General features: G+C 50.0%; 1 protein-coding gene across 1 annotated transcript in view; it reads right to left on the reverse strand.

Annotated features, from left to right (window-relative positions):
• The window catches only part of LOC311107072 (C-1-tetrahydrofolate synthase, cytoplasmic-like), a 103,140-nt gene that overhangs the window by 16,928 nt on the left and 67,890 nt on the right, over positions 1-18,322 (reverse strand). Inside the window, exons 25-26 of the mRNA XM_084149532.1 lie at positions 5,083-5,190; positions 4,541-4,693 (exon numbers count right to left, since the gene is read on the reverse strand). Of these exons, the coding sequence (XP_084005658.1) occupies positions 4,541-4,693; positions 5,083-5,190 (261 nt within the window). The remainder of the gene's footprint in view (positions 1-4,540; positions 4,694-5,082; positions 5,191-18,322) is intronic.

Genomic DNA, 18,322 nt, shown 5'->3' on the forward strand with positions numbered 1-18,322 from the left:
TCAGTGCTTGAGGTGTCACTACAGACCCCCTGGTTCGATTCCAGGCTGTATCACAACCGGCCGTGATTGGGAGTCCCATAGGGCAGCGCACAATTGGCCCAGCGTCGTCCGGGTTTGGCCGGTGTAGGCCGAATTTGTAAATAAGAATTTGTTCTTAACTGACTTGCCTAGTTAAATAAAAAAAATAAAGAAATATTGTCCGCTTGTCTTCACGCAATGGCATCAGTTGGAGGCTGTCCATGTCACATAAACAATGAAAGCTGGTGAGTATGTTGCTGATGTTGTATTTTGCTTGATATGTAGGATCTGCTCTCTCCGTGATTACATTTTGTGCTGATAATCGGCCCCGGCTTGTTCTACCCAAACAGTGCCGTCCCTTCCTCTCTCCTCTCTCACTGTTTCATTTGGTGGTGGGGTGGGAACCTGTCACGCCTACTCCCGCTCCCCCTCTCCAGTCCTCAACGTCGCCGGACTACTAACCACCGGCCCTGGCAACCATTAAAACTGCACACCTGCTCCCCATCATTACGCACACCTGCTTCCCATCATTACACACACCTAGACTTCAGCTTCCGTTTACGCTCCAGCAGGGAAACTACTTCCCCTTCCCGTGCCTCAGCGGCCTTGGTCCCATCCGTCCATAGACTTCGTTACTGATCTCCCCCCGTCTGATGATTTCACCACTGTTATGGTTGTTGTGGACAGGTTCTCCAAATCCTGCCATTTTATCCCTCTCTCTGGTCTCCCTACCTCTCTCCAGGTCGCTGAGGCACTGTTCCAGCAGGTCTTCCGGCACTATGGCCTTCCGGAGGACTTCGTCTCCGACCGTGGCCCCCAATTCACGTCACGGGTATGGAGAGCCTTCATGGAGAAGCTGGGGGCCACGGGTACTGGCCTCAGTCCAACGGACAGGTGGAAAGAACCAACCAGGAGCTGGGGAGGTTACTAAAAAGTCACTGCCAGGACCGACAGGGGGAGTGGGCCCGGTTCCTTCCCTGGGTGGAGTACGCCCAGAACTCCATCCCTCGTCCACCAGGCTGACTCTCTTCCAGTGCATCCTGGGTTATCAGGTGTAGAACGTCGCCCACGTGAGGCTCCAGTGCGCCGTCCGGCATCAGAAGGATCTTGCAGACCGCCACCGCAGTGAGGCTCCCGTGTTCCATCCTGGTGATCACGCTTCCCCTCTCCAGCACTCGACGTCACCGGTCTACTAACCACCGGCCCTTGCAACCATTATTACGCACACCTGCTTCCCATCATTACACACACCTGGACTTCATCATCTACTTGATTACCTTCCCTTTATTTAGCCCACAGTAGCCTCAGTCATCAGGCAGTATCGGTTTGTTTTGATTCACGTTCTGTACGCTTCTCATGTTTTTTTTATCTGCATTTATCATTTTTAAACTAACCTTCTGCACCTGCTTCCTGACTCCCGGCATATACGTGACAGCACCTGTTCAGTGTGCACCATTCTGGCTTTTTTGCGCTTAGGCCTCGGAGATGTAGGTTCAGGCTGAGGCTCAGAATCAGAAGAAGAATCATCAGAGATGTCATGATTCATTTCTTCCCCACCATCTGAGTTGTTTTCATTCAATTTTGTAGCAATGCTAAGGCAGCATGTTCATCCATTCGTCTTGGTATTCTTGCCATTGTAAATTACGCACACTTTCACTGTGTACTCCAAGTAGGCCAGAGTAGACTGATAAGACTGCTTGGATTTGGTGGACTGATATACGGTACAAACCATTTTGAGATTATAAAGAGAATAGATCAATGCAATAGAATGGCCCGCCCTGTTCCTCATTCACAATTGGTGATTACATAATTATGCAATGTTCGCTTCCCCTCGCTCATCAACTCACCCATTCTCCCCCTGTCTCCCCCATCATACTTTACTTTATTTATTTAATCTGTTGTTATATGTGCAAAATTAGTTTCGGTATAGTTTAGGTTCAGTTTCGAGACAATAATTGGGGTGAGTATCAACTGGGCACGGCCCTTTCAACTATCGGGAGAATGAGCGGAGCAGACCCTACTGTCAGGAGAAGGAGGGGCAACGGGGGAAAACCATTCAAAAAATGACATGCCCTCCTAAAACTAGTTATAACTCCAGTTCTGTTTGTGATACTAAGATTCTAATACGACAGTGTGTTATATGGACTTATTTAGGAAAAGTCAAGGACGGAGGGGGACATGACTTTAAAAAATGTAATTCATAAGCAGTCCAGAGGTTCTATTGTTAAACTGGTACAACACTGCCACTGACGGTTGGCACAAATACACAACATTCAGTAACTTGTTGTTGTTTACCATACTTTCACTGCAACCAGTAGCCTGTAGTGTACTGTAAAATTACAGGAACTTTGTAACAGTGTATCATTTCATGGAAAAAAGGAAAACATGTTGGAGAAGTAAAGGACAGGATGGTTCTTCATAACCAACACAGCAGCAAAGAACCCTCCCAGAACAATTTGGTGAAAATGGTTACACATATCACTCTCAACCCTGAAAAAGAACCCCTAAAGAACCACAACTGTCTTTCTGGATACAAGCATCTTCGAACTGACTGTAAAATGAACGCGTCACTTGCTTTCTACTTCAGGTGTTAATTGTTCAGTATTTTTTAGTGTAGTGGTGGTTGCTAGAACAGACTATGATGGACAGGGTGCAAAGTAGTGGAGTGACATACTGTAGAGGGTTTCCAGAAGGAAGAGTATTGACAAAGGAAATGAAAAAGAGGGAAATATTATGACAAAAGCAACAGGAGATCCATCTACCTTGTTGGTGCGTGTGTTTGTATGCGAAGGGAGGGTCTGAGTGCAATGTGCAACACACAGACATGAATACACACATGCACACACACACCTCCCCCCACACACAATCCCAAGACACCTATATAGAATCACTGAGCAGTGAGAAGCACACATTGGGACAGACAACTGACAGCAGTTTTCTTCCCTACACGTCCATATTCAGAACCCCGGTGCAACCTAGCAACTCTCGTTAAAAATATCCTCTGAGTAATTTCGGTCCACAGTGTCTTGGCTTTGTCAGCACAACAACACCGTTCAGACAGCTCACCCACATAGATAAAACTCAATCTCAATCCATTTGTCTCCTCAGTTGAAGTGTGTGTGTGTGTGCATGTGCGTTTGCGTGTATGACAAAGGAGGGGTCTTCTGAGCCCTTGTGACATTTTTAAATGTGTCTTCTGATTTTATTGACAACTGAATGTCTAGGGACCTATGCTTCATTGGGTTACTGTTTTGTATTTGTGTATTCATCTCTTGAGGGCTTTTCGCACTAAACTGAGGCGAGCCAAACCAAGCTTTACTGAGCTGGCCTGGTTACGCATCCAACATAGTTGCTGAAAAGCACAATGTTGGCATGTTAGTTTGAAAATGTTATTAGATTCTTTCTTGTCATTCAAATTGTGCTTGTAGCAAAATGTGCACATTTTGTATAGAGGAGACAAAATAATCCTCAAAACCATCGCCTGAGCATGCAGCTGATCATGGAGAAGAGGCTTTTGGTCAAAATAAGAGAAATATGTTATGTGGCATGTGTCATGTGTCATCTGTCTGTTAGTCAGAGATGGAATATGGGAGACATGTGGCCTTAGTGAAAATCTCTGGGTGAATCTTATTTTAACTGAATGCTCTTCGTTGTGACAGTGGAGTTCCCAAAGTTATATATTTTTCCCATTTCCACTGTCTGTAGTTATGAATCTTTATGGCAGCTTCATTAAATAGTACCCGCAAAACACCAGTCTCAACGTCAACAGTGAAGAAGCGACTCCGGGATGCTGACATTCCAGGCAGAGTTGCAAAGAAAAAGCTATATCTCAGACTGCCCATCTTAATCTTTTCTTTTTGTTGCCCAGTCTGAGATATGGCTTTTTCTTTGCAACTCTGCCTAGAATGTCAGCATCCCGGAGTCGCCTCTTCACTGTTGACGTTGAGACTGGTGTTTTGCGGGTACTATTTAATGAAGCTGCCAGTTGAGGACCTGTGAGGCGTCTGTTTCTCAAACTAGACACTAATGTATTTGTCCTCTTGCTCAGTTGTGCACCGGGGCCTCCCAGTCCTCTAGCGGGATTAAAGTATTATTGCTTCTTTAATCAGCACAACAGTTTTCAGCTGTGCTAACATAATTGCAAAAGGGTTTTCTAATGATCAATTAGCCTTTTAAAATGATAAACTTGGATTAGCAAACACAACGTGCCATTGGAACACAGGACTGATGGTTGCTGATAATGGGCCTCTGTACGCCTATGTAGATATTCCATCAAAAATCAGCCATTTCCAGCTACAATAGCCATTTACAACATTAACAATGTCTACACTGTATTTCTGATCAATTTGATGTTATTTTAATGGACAAAAAAATTGCTTTTCTTTCAAAAACAAGGACATTTCTAAGTGACCCCAAACTTTTGAACGGAAGTGTAAATGTTTACCATGTCATATCCCAGTTCTGCATTCATATGAGTAACACTGAGTAACTCATATGAATGAGTGACAGCCCCAGTACTCACCGTGCCAACCAAGGGGTAGAGAAAACCAGCACCCACATTGGCATGGATGTCCCTGATTGGCAAGGTAAAGCCGGTGGGCACCCCTTTCCTCTCTGGGTCATGGGACAGGGACAGGTGTGTCTTTGCCATGCAGATGGGCAGGTTGCCCAAGCCCTGGGGGAGAGATGGAGAGCAGAGACAATGTGGTTCATGGTTTAATTTAGCCTGGTTTCAGTTTATAAGCATCACATTGTGAAGCTTTCATTGGCGTACAATGGCCAGTCCAGTGAAGTCTTAGCTAGGAATTCACCATTTGTTATAGATGGCATTCATACAGAATCACAGCCTTTTTTGAATTACATTTTCGGATTGGTTGGATTGAGTGTTTGTCTGGTTCGAGATACTGACGAAGTTGCCCCTTACCACAGATCTAGGATAAGATTACCCCAGACCAAGAACCTAACCTTAACCATTAGGGTTTGCCTTAAAATATCTGCAAATTCTTCCAACTCTGTTTAGCTGTCTAACACAAAGGTTGTCCTGTTGCATTGTTGTGTACTCACTTGTTTTGAGAACAGCACCACCTTCTGTTGGGCCTCAGGAAGGAGCTCCACATCATCCGCTCCATACATTGACTTGGCTATTGCTCTGATTTTGTCCTCAATGGGCATCTGAAAAACAGATATATTTTCTCAGTGAGTGGAGTCAACACATAGCTTGTAGCGTGACGACACTAACAAGACGCTGACTTTATTTGCAATGGGGTAACCAGCAATACTGAACAATTAACACCTGAAGTAGAAAGCAAGTGACGCATTAATTTTACAGTTTCAGTTTAGTCCGTTCGAAGATGCTTTTATCCAGAAAGACAGTTGTGGCTAATGCCAATGCTACGTTATTTTCAACAGGGTCGTCGTGTTCATCAGGGCATGCAACAGAAACTGTTTTGAAACATGTTGGAATAGATAACAAAAATTATCATTGGACAAGTCCAGGTAGTCCCTCCCTGTTTCAGTCTATTTCCCCCCATTTTATGCTTGAAGAATAAAACCGAGGCAGGTATGTGGAGCTGAACCGAAGCAGAATGTTTGTTAGTATTTTTTTTATATACAGTACCAGTCAAAAGTTTGGACACATCTCCTCATTCCAGGGTTTTTCTTTATTTTTACTATACTATTTTTTTTAAATAACACATATTTTTATTTTATTTATTTTTTTATTTCACCTTTATTTAACCAGGTAAACCAGTTGAGAACAAGTTCTCATTTACAACTGCGACCTGGCTGTCACGATCGTTGGTTAAGTGAGTGGACCAAGGCGCAGCGTGCGATACGAACATGACTTTATTAAATTAAAGTACTCAATACAAAAACAACAAACAATGACGAATCGTGAAGTCCTCAGTTACAATGACTGATACGGAACAAAAACCCACAACACTAAGGTGAACACTGACAGTTTAAATATGGCTCCCAATCAGAGATAACGAGCCGACAGCTGACACTCGTTACCACTGATTGGGAGTCACACGACCAAACAAGGAAACACAACCAAATACAACACAACCAATACCAAACACCACCAAATGAACACACCCTGGCTCAAAATACACAGTCCCGGAGCCAGAGCGTGACAGTACCCCCCCCTAAAGGCGCGGACTCCGACCGCGCCTACACCCCAAATAGGGAAGGGCTGGGTGGGTGTTGCTCCTCGGAGGCGGCTCCGGCTCCGGGCTTGACCACCACCCTACTACAATCCCCCCGTAGTGCCCCCAGTCCGATCTGACCCAGTTAGCTGGATCAGGACTGCCGACGCGCACCCCTGGCTTGGCGCGTGAGGCAGGAATGGACCGGACCTGGCAGACGATACGCACCCTTTGCATGGTGCGTGGAGCCGGAACAGGCCTCACCAGGCTGAAGACTCGCATCCCTGGCTTGGTGCGAGTAGCAGGAATGGGCTGAATCCGGCTGACGACTCGCACCCTTGGCTTGGTGCGAGTAGCAGGAATGGGCTGAATCCGGCTGACGACTCGCACCCTTGACTTGGTGCGAGTGGCAGGAACAGGCTGAATCCGGCTGACGACTCGCACCCTTGGCTTGGTGCGAGTGGCAGGAACAGGCCGGGTTGGGCCGGCGACGCACACCGTGGACCTGGTGCGTGGAGCAGGGACCGGCTGGGCTGGACTGACGACGCACACCGTGGGCCTGGTGCGTGGAGCAGGGACAGGCCGAGCTGGGCTGACGACGCACACCGTGGGCCTGGTGCGTGGAGCAGGAACCGGCTGGGCTGGGCTGACGACGTGCACCACTGACTTGGTGGGAATGGCAGGAACAGGCCGGGCTGGGCTGACGACGCGCACCACTGACTTGGTGGGAATGGCAGGAACAGGCCGGGCCGGGCTGTCGACGCACACCACAGACTTGGTGGGAATGGCAGGAACAGGCCGGGCTGGGCTGACGACGCGCACCACTGCCTTGGTGGGAATGGCAGGAACAGGCCGGACCGTACTGGGGACACACACCACTGGCCCCACGCAGGGATCAGGAACGGGCCGGACCGGACTGGTAACACACCCCAGTACCTCTCGCCGTGCCTCCACACTTTCCCTCTCCTCTGTGCCCAGTGGCCCCCCTAACCTGGCGGCCTTCTCTGCCAACGCTTTGCACCGCTCTAACCCGTACACCTGCTGCCCCGACGTCGTGAGCCCCCCCCCTAAAAATTTCCTGGGGGTCTCTCCTCCCCGTGGCCCAGGCCTCTCTCCCTCTTGCCAGACTCGCAATCATCTCCTCCCACGTCCATCCTCTCTCCTCGTCACGCTGCTTGATCTGGTTAAGGTGGGTTTTTCTGTCACGATCGTTGGTTAAGTGAGTGGACCAAGGCGCAGCGTGCGATACGAACATGACTTTATTAAATTAAAGTACTCAATACAAAAACAACAAACAATGACGAATCGTGAAGTCCTCAGTTACAATGACTGATACGGAACAAAAACCCACAACACTAAGGTGAACACTGACAGTTTAAATATGGCTCCCAATCAGAGATAACGAGCCGACAGCTGACACGCGTTACCACTGATTGGGAGTCACACGACCAAACAAGGAAACACAACCAAATACAACACAACCAATACCAAACACCACCAAATGAACACACCCTGGCTCAAAATACACAGTCCCGGAGCCAGAGCGTGACACTGGCCAAGATAAAGCAAAGCAGTGCGATAAAAACAACAACACAGAGTTACATATGGGGTGAAACAAAACAAAGTCAAAAATACAACAGAAATACATATATATACAGTGTGTGCAAATTTAGCAAGTTATGGAGGTTGTCACGGTTCAGACAGACGACCAGAGGACCACAATTGCGTCACACCAGAAAGTTTATTAAACTTAAGGGAAAAGGGAAGTAGGGAGTGAATGAAGGCTCCAGGGGTAACAGGGATCCCGTCCAATGCGCTGGGTCTGTGCCCCCCCCAGTGGCAGCGATGCGTCCTATGAAGCCGGTGGTGGGTGGTCCAGAAGTCCTGGGGGGGGGAGACACAGACACAACAGGGCGGAATGAAACCAGGCAGCAGTACAGTTCAAGGGAAATCCAAAATACGTAGTAGCAAGGCAGAAGGCTGGTCAGAGTTACCGGGATTGAAGAGTAGTCAGGAGTCGTAATGGCAGAAGCAGGTCTGGATCTCCTGAGGCAGAAGAGTATCCAAAAAACAGGCAGGTCCGGGGTCACAAAACCAGGGTGAGCCAGAAGCGCGAGCAAACAGGTTCCGGGTGTGAGCTTTGCAGACGATCTGACACCGGAGAGCTGAAAGACAGGGCCTTAAATACTGGGAGAGGTAGTGGGTAATGCAGCGCAGCTGGCAGAGTAATTAGAGCAGAGCAGAGCAGGGACAGGTGGAGCTAGTTAGGCTGAGTAGAGAGAGTGGTGAGCAGAGTGGAAGAAAATTAAGGTGGTAACCCGGTGGAGTGAGAGGCCCATGACAGAACCCCCCCCCCAAGGGACGGCCCCAGAAGTCCCAAGAGCAACACCACGCCGGGCGGGAGGAGGGGAGCCGGAGGAGGGCTAGAACTCCTCCGAACGGTCCGAGTGAACGTCCTCATCCTCGGAGGAAGCCGGAGGGCCGTGGTCGGGAGATGGGACAGGTCCCGAGACAGGATCAGGCACAGGACAGGAAGCCGAGCGGGCCGGACGGTTAGGGACCCCTCTGGGGCGGCCCCTACGGATTGCAGGTTGATCAGGATGCCGTTGGTGGAAAGCGGTGATGAGAGTCCTATCCACAATCCGACTAGCTGGCACCCAGGTCCTTTCCTCAGGTCCATAGCCCTCCCAGTCAATGAGGTACTGGAGACCCCTACCCCTCCGTCTGGACCGAAGCAGGCGGCGGACGGTGTAAACCAGACCACCATCGACGAGCCGTGGAGGAGGAGGACCAGGCGCAGCAGGGACCAGCGGACTCTCATGGATGGGCTTAATCTTAGACACATGGAAAGTGGGGTGCACCCTCAGGGAATTAGGCAGTTGGAGCCGGACAGCAGTTGGGCTAATCACTCTTATGATAGGAAATGGGCCAATGAACCGAGGTGCCAGCTTCTGCGACTCCACCCTGAGTGGCAGGTTCTTCGATGACAACCACACCCTTTGACCAACATGGTAGGTGGGAGCAGGAATTCTCCGACGGTTGGCCCCGGTAGTGTAGCTGGCAACGGATCTGAGGAGTGTGGCTCGGGCTTGTGACCAGGTGCGGCGACATCGACGGGCAAAAGCAAGTGCAGATGGGCAAGTAACCTCCTCTTCCTGGCTGGCAAATAGAGGAGGCTGGTATCCATAAACACATTGGAAAGGGGACATACCGATGGCAGAGCAGGTCAGAGAATTGTGTGCGTACTCCACCCATGTCAATTGCTGCGACCAGGAGTGGGGGTTGCGTGAAGTCATGCATCGCAGTGCCTTCTCGAGCTCCTGATTAGCCCGCTCTGACTGCCCATTGGATTGGGGATGGAATCCGGAAGTCAGACTGACTGTGGCTCCCAGCAGGTGACAGAACTCCTTCCAAAAAGCGGAGGAGAATTGTGGACCACGGTCAGAAACTACATCCTTTGGCAGTCCGTGGATCCGGAAGACGTGTTCCAGGACCACCTGGGCGGTCTCCTTGGCGGTTGGGAGCTTGGGGAGGGGAATGAAGTGTGCCATCTTGCTGAAACGGTCAACGATGGTGAGAATGACGGTCATGCCACTTGAAGGGGGCAGCCCCGTGACAAAGTCAAGGGCGATGTGAGACCAGGGACGTCTGGGCACAGGCAGGGGCTGCAGCAATCCGGCTGGGGGCTGGCAGGACGACTTGTGTTGGTTGCAGATGGGGCAGGCTTGGACGAATTCCCGTACATCCTTCCTCAGAGAGGGCCACCAGAACCTCTGGGCGAGCAGGTTGTAAGTGCGGGTGGAGCCAGGGTGACAAGCTAGGCGGGAGTCATGTCCCCACTGAACGACCTGGGACCTCAGGTCTTCGGGGACAAAAAGGCGGTCAGCTGGGCAAGTGCTGGGACCTGGCTGGTTACGGAGAGCCTCCAGCACCTGTTCCTCAACAGCCCAGGTCAGAGCTGCAACGATGCAGGGACTTGGCAGAATCGACACAGGGTCCTTGGAGGGGGTGTCATCCTTCTGGAATTGACGGGAGAGGGCGTCTGGCTTGGTGTTGCGTGATCCAGGCCGGTATGACAGAGTGAAATTAAACCTGGTGAAGAACAGGGCCCAGCGGGACTGCCTGGAGTTCAACCGTTTGGCCGTGCGGATGTACTCCAAGTTCTTATGATCGGTCCAAACGAGAAATGGAATGGTGGACCCCTCCAGCCAGTGACGCCACTCCTCCAAGGCAAGCTTCACAGCCAGCAGCTCACGGTTCCCTATGTCGTAATTGCACTCAGAGGGGGACAACCGACGTGAGAAAAAGGCACAGGGATGGAGCTTCCTATCCTCCGCAGCCCACTGAGAAATCACAGCACCAACTCCCACATCCGAGGCGTCCACCTCCACAATGAATTGCCGGTCCACATCCGGCATCTGGAGGATGGGAGCGGAGGTGAACCTCACCTTGAGGGTACTGAAGGCTTTGTCGGCTGCTGGGGTCCAGGTGAAGGGTTGCTTGGTGCTGGTTAGAGCAGTGAGAGGGGCAGCAACGGTACTGTAGTTCCGGATAAACTTCCTATAGAAGTTAGCAAACCCCAGAAACTGTTGCAGCTTCTTTCTGTTCTCCGGAACTGGCCATGAAGTGACTGCTGATACTTTGGCAGGATCCATTTGGATACTTCCCTCTGCCACTATGTACCCCAGGAAGGCCACTGTCTTGACGTGAAACTCACATTTCTCTGCCTTGGCGTAGAGGGAATTCTCCAGAAGACGATGAAGGACTTGCTGGACATGGCGGGTGTGTTCAGACAGGTTTCTGGAGTAGATTAAGATGTCATCCAGGTAAACGAAGACAAACTTGTTTAACATGTCCCGCAGTACATCATTCACTAGAGCCTGGAACACAGCAGGAGCATTGGTGAGGCCAAAAGGCATAACCAGATACTCGTAGTGGCCTGTTGGTGTATTGAATGCGGTTTTCCATTCATCTCCCTCCCGGATCCGCACTAGGTGGTAAGCGTTTCTGAGATCCAACTTGGTAAAAACAGTGGCTCCCTGGAGCAACTCAAAAGCAGAGGTGAGCAGAGGCAGAGGGTAACGGTTCTTCACTGTGATGTCGTTGAGTCCCCTGTAGTCGATGCAGGGGCGAAGAGATCCGTCCTTCTTCCCCACAAAGAAGAAGCCAGCACCAGCAGGAGATGAAGATGAACGGATTAATCCTGCGGACAGAGAGCCATTGATGTAGTCCTCCATGGACCTTCTTTCAGGAGCAGACAACGAATAAAGACGACCCTTTGGAGGAGCTGTTCCAGGGAGGAGGTCGATGGCACAGTCGTACGGTCGGTGAGGGGGCAGAGATGTGGCTCTTGCTTTGTTAAACACCTCTCTGAGACCATGGTAGCATTCTGGGACATTGGAGAGGTCAGGAGCGGAGTTAGTAGGTACTGGCCGAGGGGGTAGTGCGGCAGCAAGCAGGCAGGTTCGGTGGCAGTCCTCTCCCCACTCCCTGATCACCCCGGTCACCCAGTCGAGCTGAGGGTTGTGCCGGCGGAGCCATGGGTAACCCAGGATGAGGGGTTGGCCTGGAGAGGGGAGCAGGTGAAACTGGATAGTTTCTTGATGGTTTCCGGACAGACCCATCGAGACCGGGGCCGTGACATGAGTGACCGATCCGAGTAAGTGTCCGTCCAGTGCCCGGGCAGGAATAGGAGGTGTCAAACGGAGGTTCTCCAGTCCCAGTTGGCGTGCCAGCTTGATGTCCATTATGTTGGCTTCGGCGCCAGAATCCACCAGAGCAGCCAGGGTGTGAGTTGAGTCAGAGAGGCGGAGGTGAACTTGCAGCAGGGGTTTGCGGTCGGAGGACTGGATGGTCATTGAACTCAACCGGACTCCCCCTATGCCCGGTGAGCTTCGGCCCTTTAAAGGGCAGGTTACCACACGATGTCCATCACCTCCACAATAGAGGCAGAGGTTTGAGGTGAAGCGGCGCTGGCGCTCTGCAGGAGTGAGGGAGGCTCGCCCAATCTCCATAGGCTCAGACTGATCAAGCTGACCTGGGTGAGTGGCAGTAGATGACAGGAGCCCAGTCGGATCTCTCCGAATGCCGGTAGTAGGTGGACCTTGGCGCCCCCTCTCACGACGACGGGTCTGTATCCTTCTGTCGATCCTGACAGTCAGTGCGATGGCTTCATCAAGAGTGGAAGGCAGTTCATGGGAGACCAACTCGTCCTTGATATAGTCAGCCAAACTATGGAAGAACGCGTCCACCAACGATGGTGTGTTCCAAGAACTTCGTCTAGCCAGGGTTCGGAAGTCGATGGAATGGTCTGCGACTGTACGTCTGCCTTGTCGAATACTGAACAGTTCACGAGACGCCTCTGCGGTGGGTGAATCCAGGTCAAACACCTTCAGCATCTCCTCAGCAAACAGGTCGAAGGTTGCACATGCGGGGGTTTGACGTTCGAACTCTGCTGTTCCCCAGAGTCGAGCTCGGCCCGTCAGGTGAGTGATGGCATACCCAACTTTAGCCCCCTCCGTGGCGAAGGTCCTTGGCTGCAAGGAGAACTGAAGTCGGCAGCTAGTCAGGAATGGCCGGACCTGGGTTGAATCGCCGTTGAACCGCTCGGGGTTTCCAATCTCGGGTTCCGGAGCAGCGGCTGCAATGACCGGGGCAGGTAACTCGGGGGCTGGGCTGGTGGGCAGACTGGCTGGGGTAAGGTTGGTGAGGAGTTGAATGATCATGGCGAGTTGTTGTTGCCGCTGCTGGAACTGCTGCTCATGCTCATCGGTCTCCATGTCGGGGAAAGTGTGCGCTGAGTCCATAATGGTCAGATCGTACTGTCACGGTTCAGACAGACGACCAGAGGACCACAATTGCGTCACACCAGAAAGTTTATTAAACTTAAGGGAAAAGGGAAGTAGGGAGTGAATGAAGGCTCCAGGGGTAACAGGGATCCCGTCCAATGCGCTGGGTCTGTGCCCCCCCCAGTGGCAGCGATGCGTCCTATGAAGCCGGTGGTGGGTGGTCCAGAAGTCCTGGGGGGGGGAGACACAGACACAACAGGGCGGAATGAAACCAGGCAGCAGTACAGTTCAAGGGAAATCCAAAATACGTAGTAGCAAGGCAGAAGGCTGGTCAGAGTTACCGGGATTGAAGAGTAGTCAGGAGTCGTAATGGCAGAAGCAGGTCTGGATCTCCTGAGGCAGAAGAGTATCCAAAAAACAGGCAGGTCCGGGGTCACAAAACCAGGGTGAGCCAGAAGCGCGAGCAAACAGGTTCCGGGTGTGAGCTTTGCAGACGATCTGACACCGGAGAGCTGAAAGACAGGGCCTTAAATACTGGGAGAGGTAGTGGGTAATGCAGCGCAGCTGGCAGAGTAATTAGAGCAGAGCAGAGCAGGGACAGGTGGAGCTAGTTAGGCTGAGTAGAGAGAGTGGTGAGCAGAGTGGAAGAAAATTAAGGTGGTAACCCGGTGGAGTGAGAGGCCCATGACAGAGGTAAGGCAATAAATATGCTATAGTGCAAAATAATTACAATTAGTATTAACACTGGAATGATAGATGTGCAAGAGATGATGATGTGCAAATAGAGATACTGGGGTACAAATGAGCAAAATAAATAACAATATAGGGATGAGGTAGTTGGGCGGGCTAATTTCAGATGGGCTGTGTACAGGTGCAGTGATCGGTAAGGTGCTCTGACAACTGATGCTTAAAGTTAGTGAGGGAGATAAGTGTCTCCAGCTTCAGAGATTTTTGCAATTTGTTCCAGTCATTGGCAGCAGAGAACTGGAAGGAATTGCGGCCAAAGGAGGTGTTGGCTTTGGGGATGACCAGTGAGATATACCCGCTGGAGCGCAGACTAGCAACATAAGTGATAAGGCGGGGATTTGCCTAGCAGTGATTTATAGATGGCCTGGAGCCAGTGGGTTTGGCGACGAATATGTTGTGAGGACCAGCCAACAAGAGCATACAGGTCACAGTGGTGGGTATTATATGGGGCTTTGGAGACAAAACGGATGGCACTGTGATAGACTACATCCAATTTGCTGAGTAGAGTGTTGGAGGCTATTTTGTAAATGACATCGCCGAAGTCAAGGATCGGTAGGATAGTCAGTTTTACGAGGGCATGTTTGGCAGCATGAGTGAAGGAGGCTTTGTTGCGAAATAGGAAACCGATTCTAGATTTAACTTTGGACTGGAGATTCTTAATGTGAGTCTGGAAGGAGAGTTTACAGTCTAACCAGACACCTAGATATTTGTAGTTGTCCACATACTCTAGGTCAGACCCGTCGAGAGTAGTGATTCTAGTCGGGTGGGCGGGTGCAAGCAGCGTTCGGTTGAAGAGCATGCATTTAGTTTTACTAGTGTTTAAGAGCAGTTGGAGGCTACTGAAGGAGTGTTGTATGGAATTGAAGCTCGTTTGGAGGTTTGTTAACACAGTGTCCAATGAAGGGCCAGATGTATACAAAATGGTGTCGTCTGCGTAGAGGTGGATCTGAGAGTCACCAGCAGCAAGAGCGACGTCATTGATATACACAGAGAAAAGAGTCGGCCCAAGAATTGAACCCTGTGGCACCCCCATAGAGACTGCCATAGGTCCAGACAACAGGCCCTCCGATTTGACACATTGAACTCTATCTGAGAAGTAGTTGGTGAACCAGGCGAGGCAGTCATTTGAGAAACCAAGGCTATTTAGTCTGCCAATAAGAATGCGGTGGTTGACAGAGTCGAAAGCCTTGGCCAGGTCAATGAAAACGGCTGCACAGTACTGTCTATTATCGATCGCGGTTATAATATCGTTTAGGACCTTGAGCGTGGCTGAAGTGCACCCATGACCAGCTCGGAAACCGGATTGCATAGCGGAGAAGGTACGGTGGGATTCGAAATGGTCGGTGATCTGTTTGTTGACTTGGCTTTCAAAAACTTTTGAAAGGCAGGGCAGGATGGATATGGGTCTGTAACAGTTTGGATCTAGAGTGTCACCCCCTTTGAAGAGGGGGATGACCGCGGCAGCTTTCCAATCTCTGGGGATCTCAGACGTTACGAAAGAGAGGTTGAACAGGCTAGTAATAGGGGTTGCGACAATTTCGGCGGCTAGTTTTAGAAAGAAAGGGTCCAGATTGTCTAGCCCAGATGATTTGTAGGGGTCCAGATTTTGCAGCTCTTTTAGAACATCAGCTGTCTGGATTTGTGTGAAGGAGAAGCGGGGGGGGGGGGGGGGGGGTATGGGCAAGTTGCAGCGGAGGGTGCAGAGCTGGTGGCCGGGGTAGTGGTAGCCAGGTGGAAAGCATGGCCAGCCGTAGCAAAATGCTTGTTGAAATTCTCGATTATTGCAGATTTATCGGTGGTGATAGTGTTTTCTAGCCTCAGTGCAGTGGGCAGCTGGGAGGAAGTGCTCTTATTTTCCATGGACTTTACAGTGTCCCAAAACTTTTTGGAGTTAGTGCTACAGGATGCAAATTTCTGTTTGAAAAAGTTAGCCTTTGCTTTCCTAACTGCTTGTGTATATTGGTTCCTAACTTCCCTGAAAAGTTGCATATCGCGGGGGCTATTTGATGCTAATGCAGTACGCCACAGGATGTTTTTGTGCTGGTCAAGGGCAGTCAAGTCTGAGGAGAACCAGGGGCTATATCTGTTCTTAGTTCTGTATTTTTTGAATGGGGCATGTCTATTTAAGATTGAGAGGAAATTACTTTTGAAGAACAACCAGGCATCCTCTACTGACGGAATGAGATCTATATCCATCCAGGATACCTGGGCCAGGTCAATTAGGAAGGCCTGCTCGCTGAAGTGTTTTTGGGAGCGTTTGACAGTGATGAGGGGTGGTCGTTTGACCGCGGACCCGTTACGGACGCAGGCAATAAGGCAGTGATCGCTGAGATCCTGGTTGAAGACAGCGGAGGTGTATTTAGAGGGTAAGTTAGTCAGGATGATATCTATGAGGGTACCCATGTTTACGGATTTAGGGTTGTACCTGGTAGGTTCGTTGATAATTTGTGTGAGATTGAGGGCATCTAGTTTAGATTGTAGGATGGCCGGGGTGTTAAGCATATCCCAATTTAGGTCACCAAGCAGTACGAACTCTGAGGATAGATGGGGGGCAATCAATTCACATATGGTGTCCAGGGCACAGCTGGGGGCTGAGGGGGGTCTGTAGCAAGCGGCAACAGTGAGAGATTTATTTCTGGAAAGGTGGATTTTTAGAAGTAGAAGCTCAAACTGTTTGGGCACAGACCTGGATAGTATGATGGAGCTCTGCAGGCTATCTCTACAGTAGATTGCAACTCCACCCCCTTTGGCAGTTCTATCTAGACGGAAAATGTTATAGTTGGGGATGGAAATTTCAGAATTTTTGGTGGCCTTCCTAAGCCAGGATTCAGACACTGCTAGAACATCAGGGTTGGCGGAGTGTGCTAACGCAGTGAATAACTCAAACTTAGGAAGGATGCTTCTGATATTTATGTGCAGAAAACCAAGACTTTTACGGTTACAGAAGTCAACAAATGATAGCTCCTGGGGAGTAGGAGTGATACTGGGGGCTGCAGGGCCTGGGTTAGCCTCTACATCACCAGAGGAACAGAGGAGGACTAGAATAAGGATACGACTAAAGGCTTTAAGAACTGGTCTTCTAGTGCGTTGGTACATAGCATAAAGGGGGCAGTTCTCCGGGCGTTGTAGAAAAGATTCAGGGCATTATGTACAGAAAAGGATATGGAAGGATATGAGTACAGTTCAGGTAACCCTAAGCGTTGGGTAACAATGAAAGATATAGCGTCATAGGAGGCACCGATTGAGCCGGTCTCGGCGTGTATGGGGGGTGGAACAAAGGAACTATATGAGGCAGTTTGAGAGGGACTAGGGGTTCTACAGTGAAATTGTATAATAAGAACTAACCCAAACATGCAATAGGCAAGGCATAATTGACATGGGAGAGAGGCATAAAGCAGTCACAGGTGTTATTAGAGAGAGCTAAGACAACAACTGGAAATAGCGATAACGTTTGGGCTAAGACTAAACAGAATAAACAGGACAGGGTACCGTGTAAAGGAACAGTCCAGCAGGCATCAGCTGTGCAGCTGAGTGATCATAAGGTCCAGTGAACAGCAATATGTGAGTCCGAGAGCAGTTCAAATTGGTGCTTCAGCACAGCTAGCAGGGAGCACAGTTGTAGTTTGCGTGTGCTAGCGGGCCGGGGCTGGCAGATGGATCTTCGTGGTCATCGCAACTGGAAGCCTGATGAAACCACATCAGACTATTTCGTCGGCAAACCAGTCGTGTTGGATCGGCGGGGCTCAGTGTCAACACTAGGAGGTCCCGTCCGGTTGACAGAGAGGTAGATAGCCGGGAGATGGGCCTGAGGCTAGCTCAAGGCTAACTGGTGCTTGCTATAGGGCAATGGTAATCAGCCAACAACAGGTTGCAGCTAGCTAGCTGGTTGTGATGATCCGGCGCTAGGGTCCAGTGATTCCGGCAGAAAGTCCAATAAGCTCTGGGTCGATAGCACGCTGGGTCGATAGCACGCTGTGCAGACTGGCCGACGAATTGTCCAGGCTAGAGCTAGAGCTGGCTGGTGGATAGTGTAGGCCACGGACAGTGGTGAAGACGCTAACGGTCACTAATAGTAGGTAGCCATTCAGCTTACGGTTCTTGATGAAAGTTATAAAGAAATAATAGAATCCTTTCCACGTTGGGTGAGGCGGGTTGCAGGAAAGTATATTTAGTTAAAGGATGAAAAGTAAAAATTGAGAGATATATACAAAATAGACAAAAAAAACAAGAAACGGGATATTTACACAGGACGATGAAATAAAAGCGACCGCACTGCTACGCCATCTTGGATACGGAATCATGTAGTAACCAAAAATGTGTTAAACAAATCAAAATATATTTTATATTTGAGATTCTTCAAATAGCCACCCTTTGGCATTCTCTCAACCAGCTTCACCTGGAATGCTTTTCCAACAGTCTTGAAGGAGTTCCCACATGTGCTGAGCACTTGTTGGCTGCTTTTCCTTCACTTTGTGGTCCGACTCATCCCAAACCATCTCAATTGGGTTGAGGTCGGGGTATTGTGGAGGCCAGGTCATCTGATGCAGCACTCCATCACTCTCCTTCTTGGTAAAATTGCCCTTACACAGCCTGGAGGTGTGTTGGGTCATTGTCCTGTTGAAA

The sequence above is a fragment of the Coregonus lavaretus genome, assembly GCF_964263955.1.
Source record: "Coregonus lavaretus genome assembly, chromosome: 31".
Classification (NCBI taxonomy): domain Eukaryota; kingdom Metazoa; phylum Chordata; class Actinopteri; order Salmoniformes; family Salmonidae; genus Coregonus; species Coregonus lavaretus.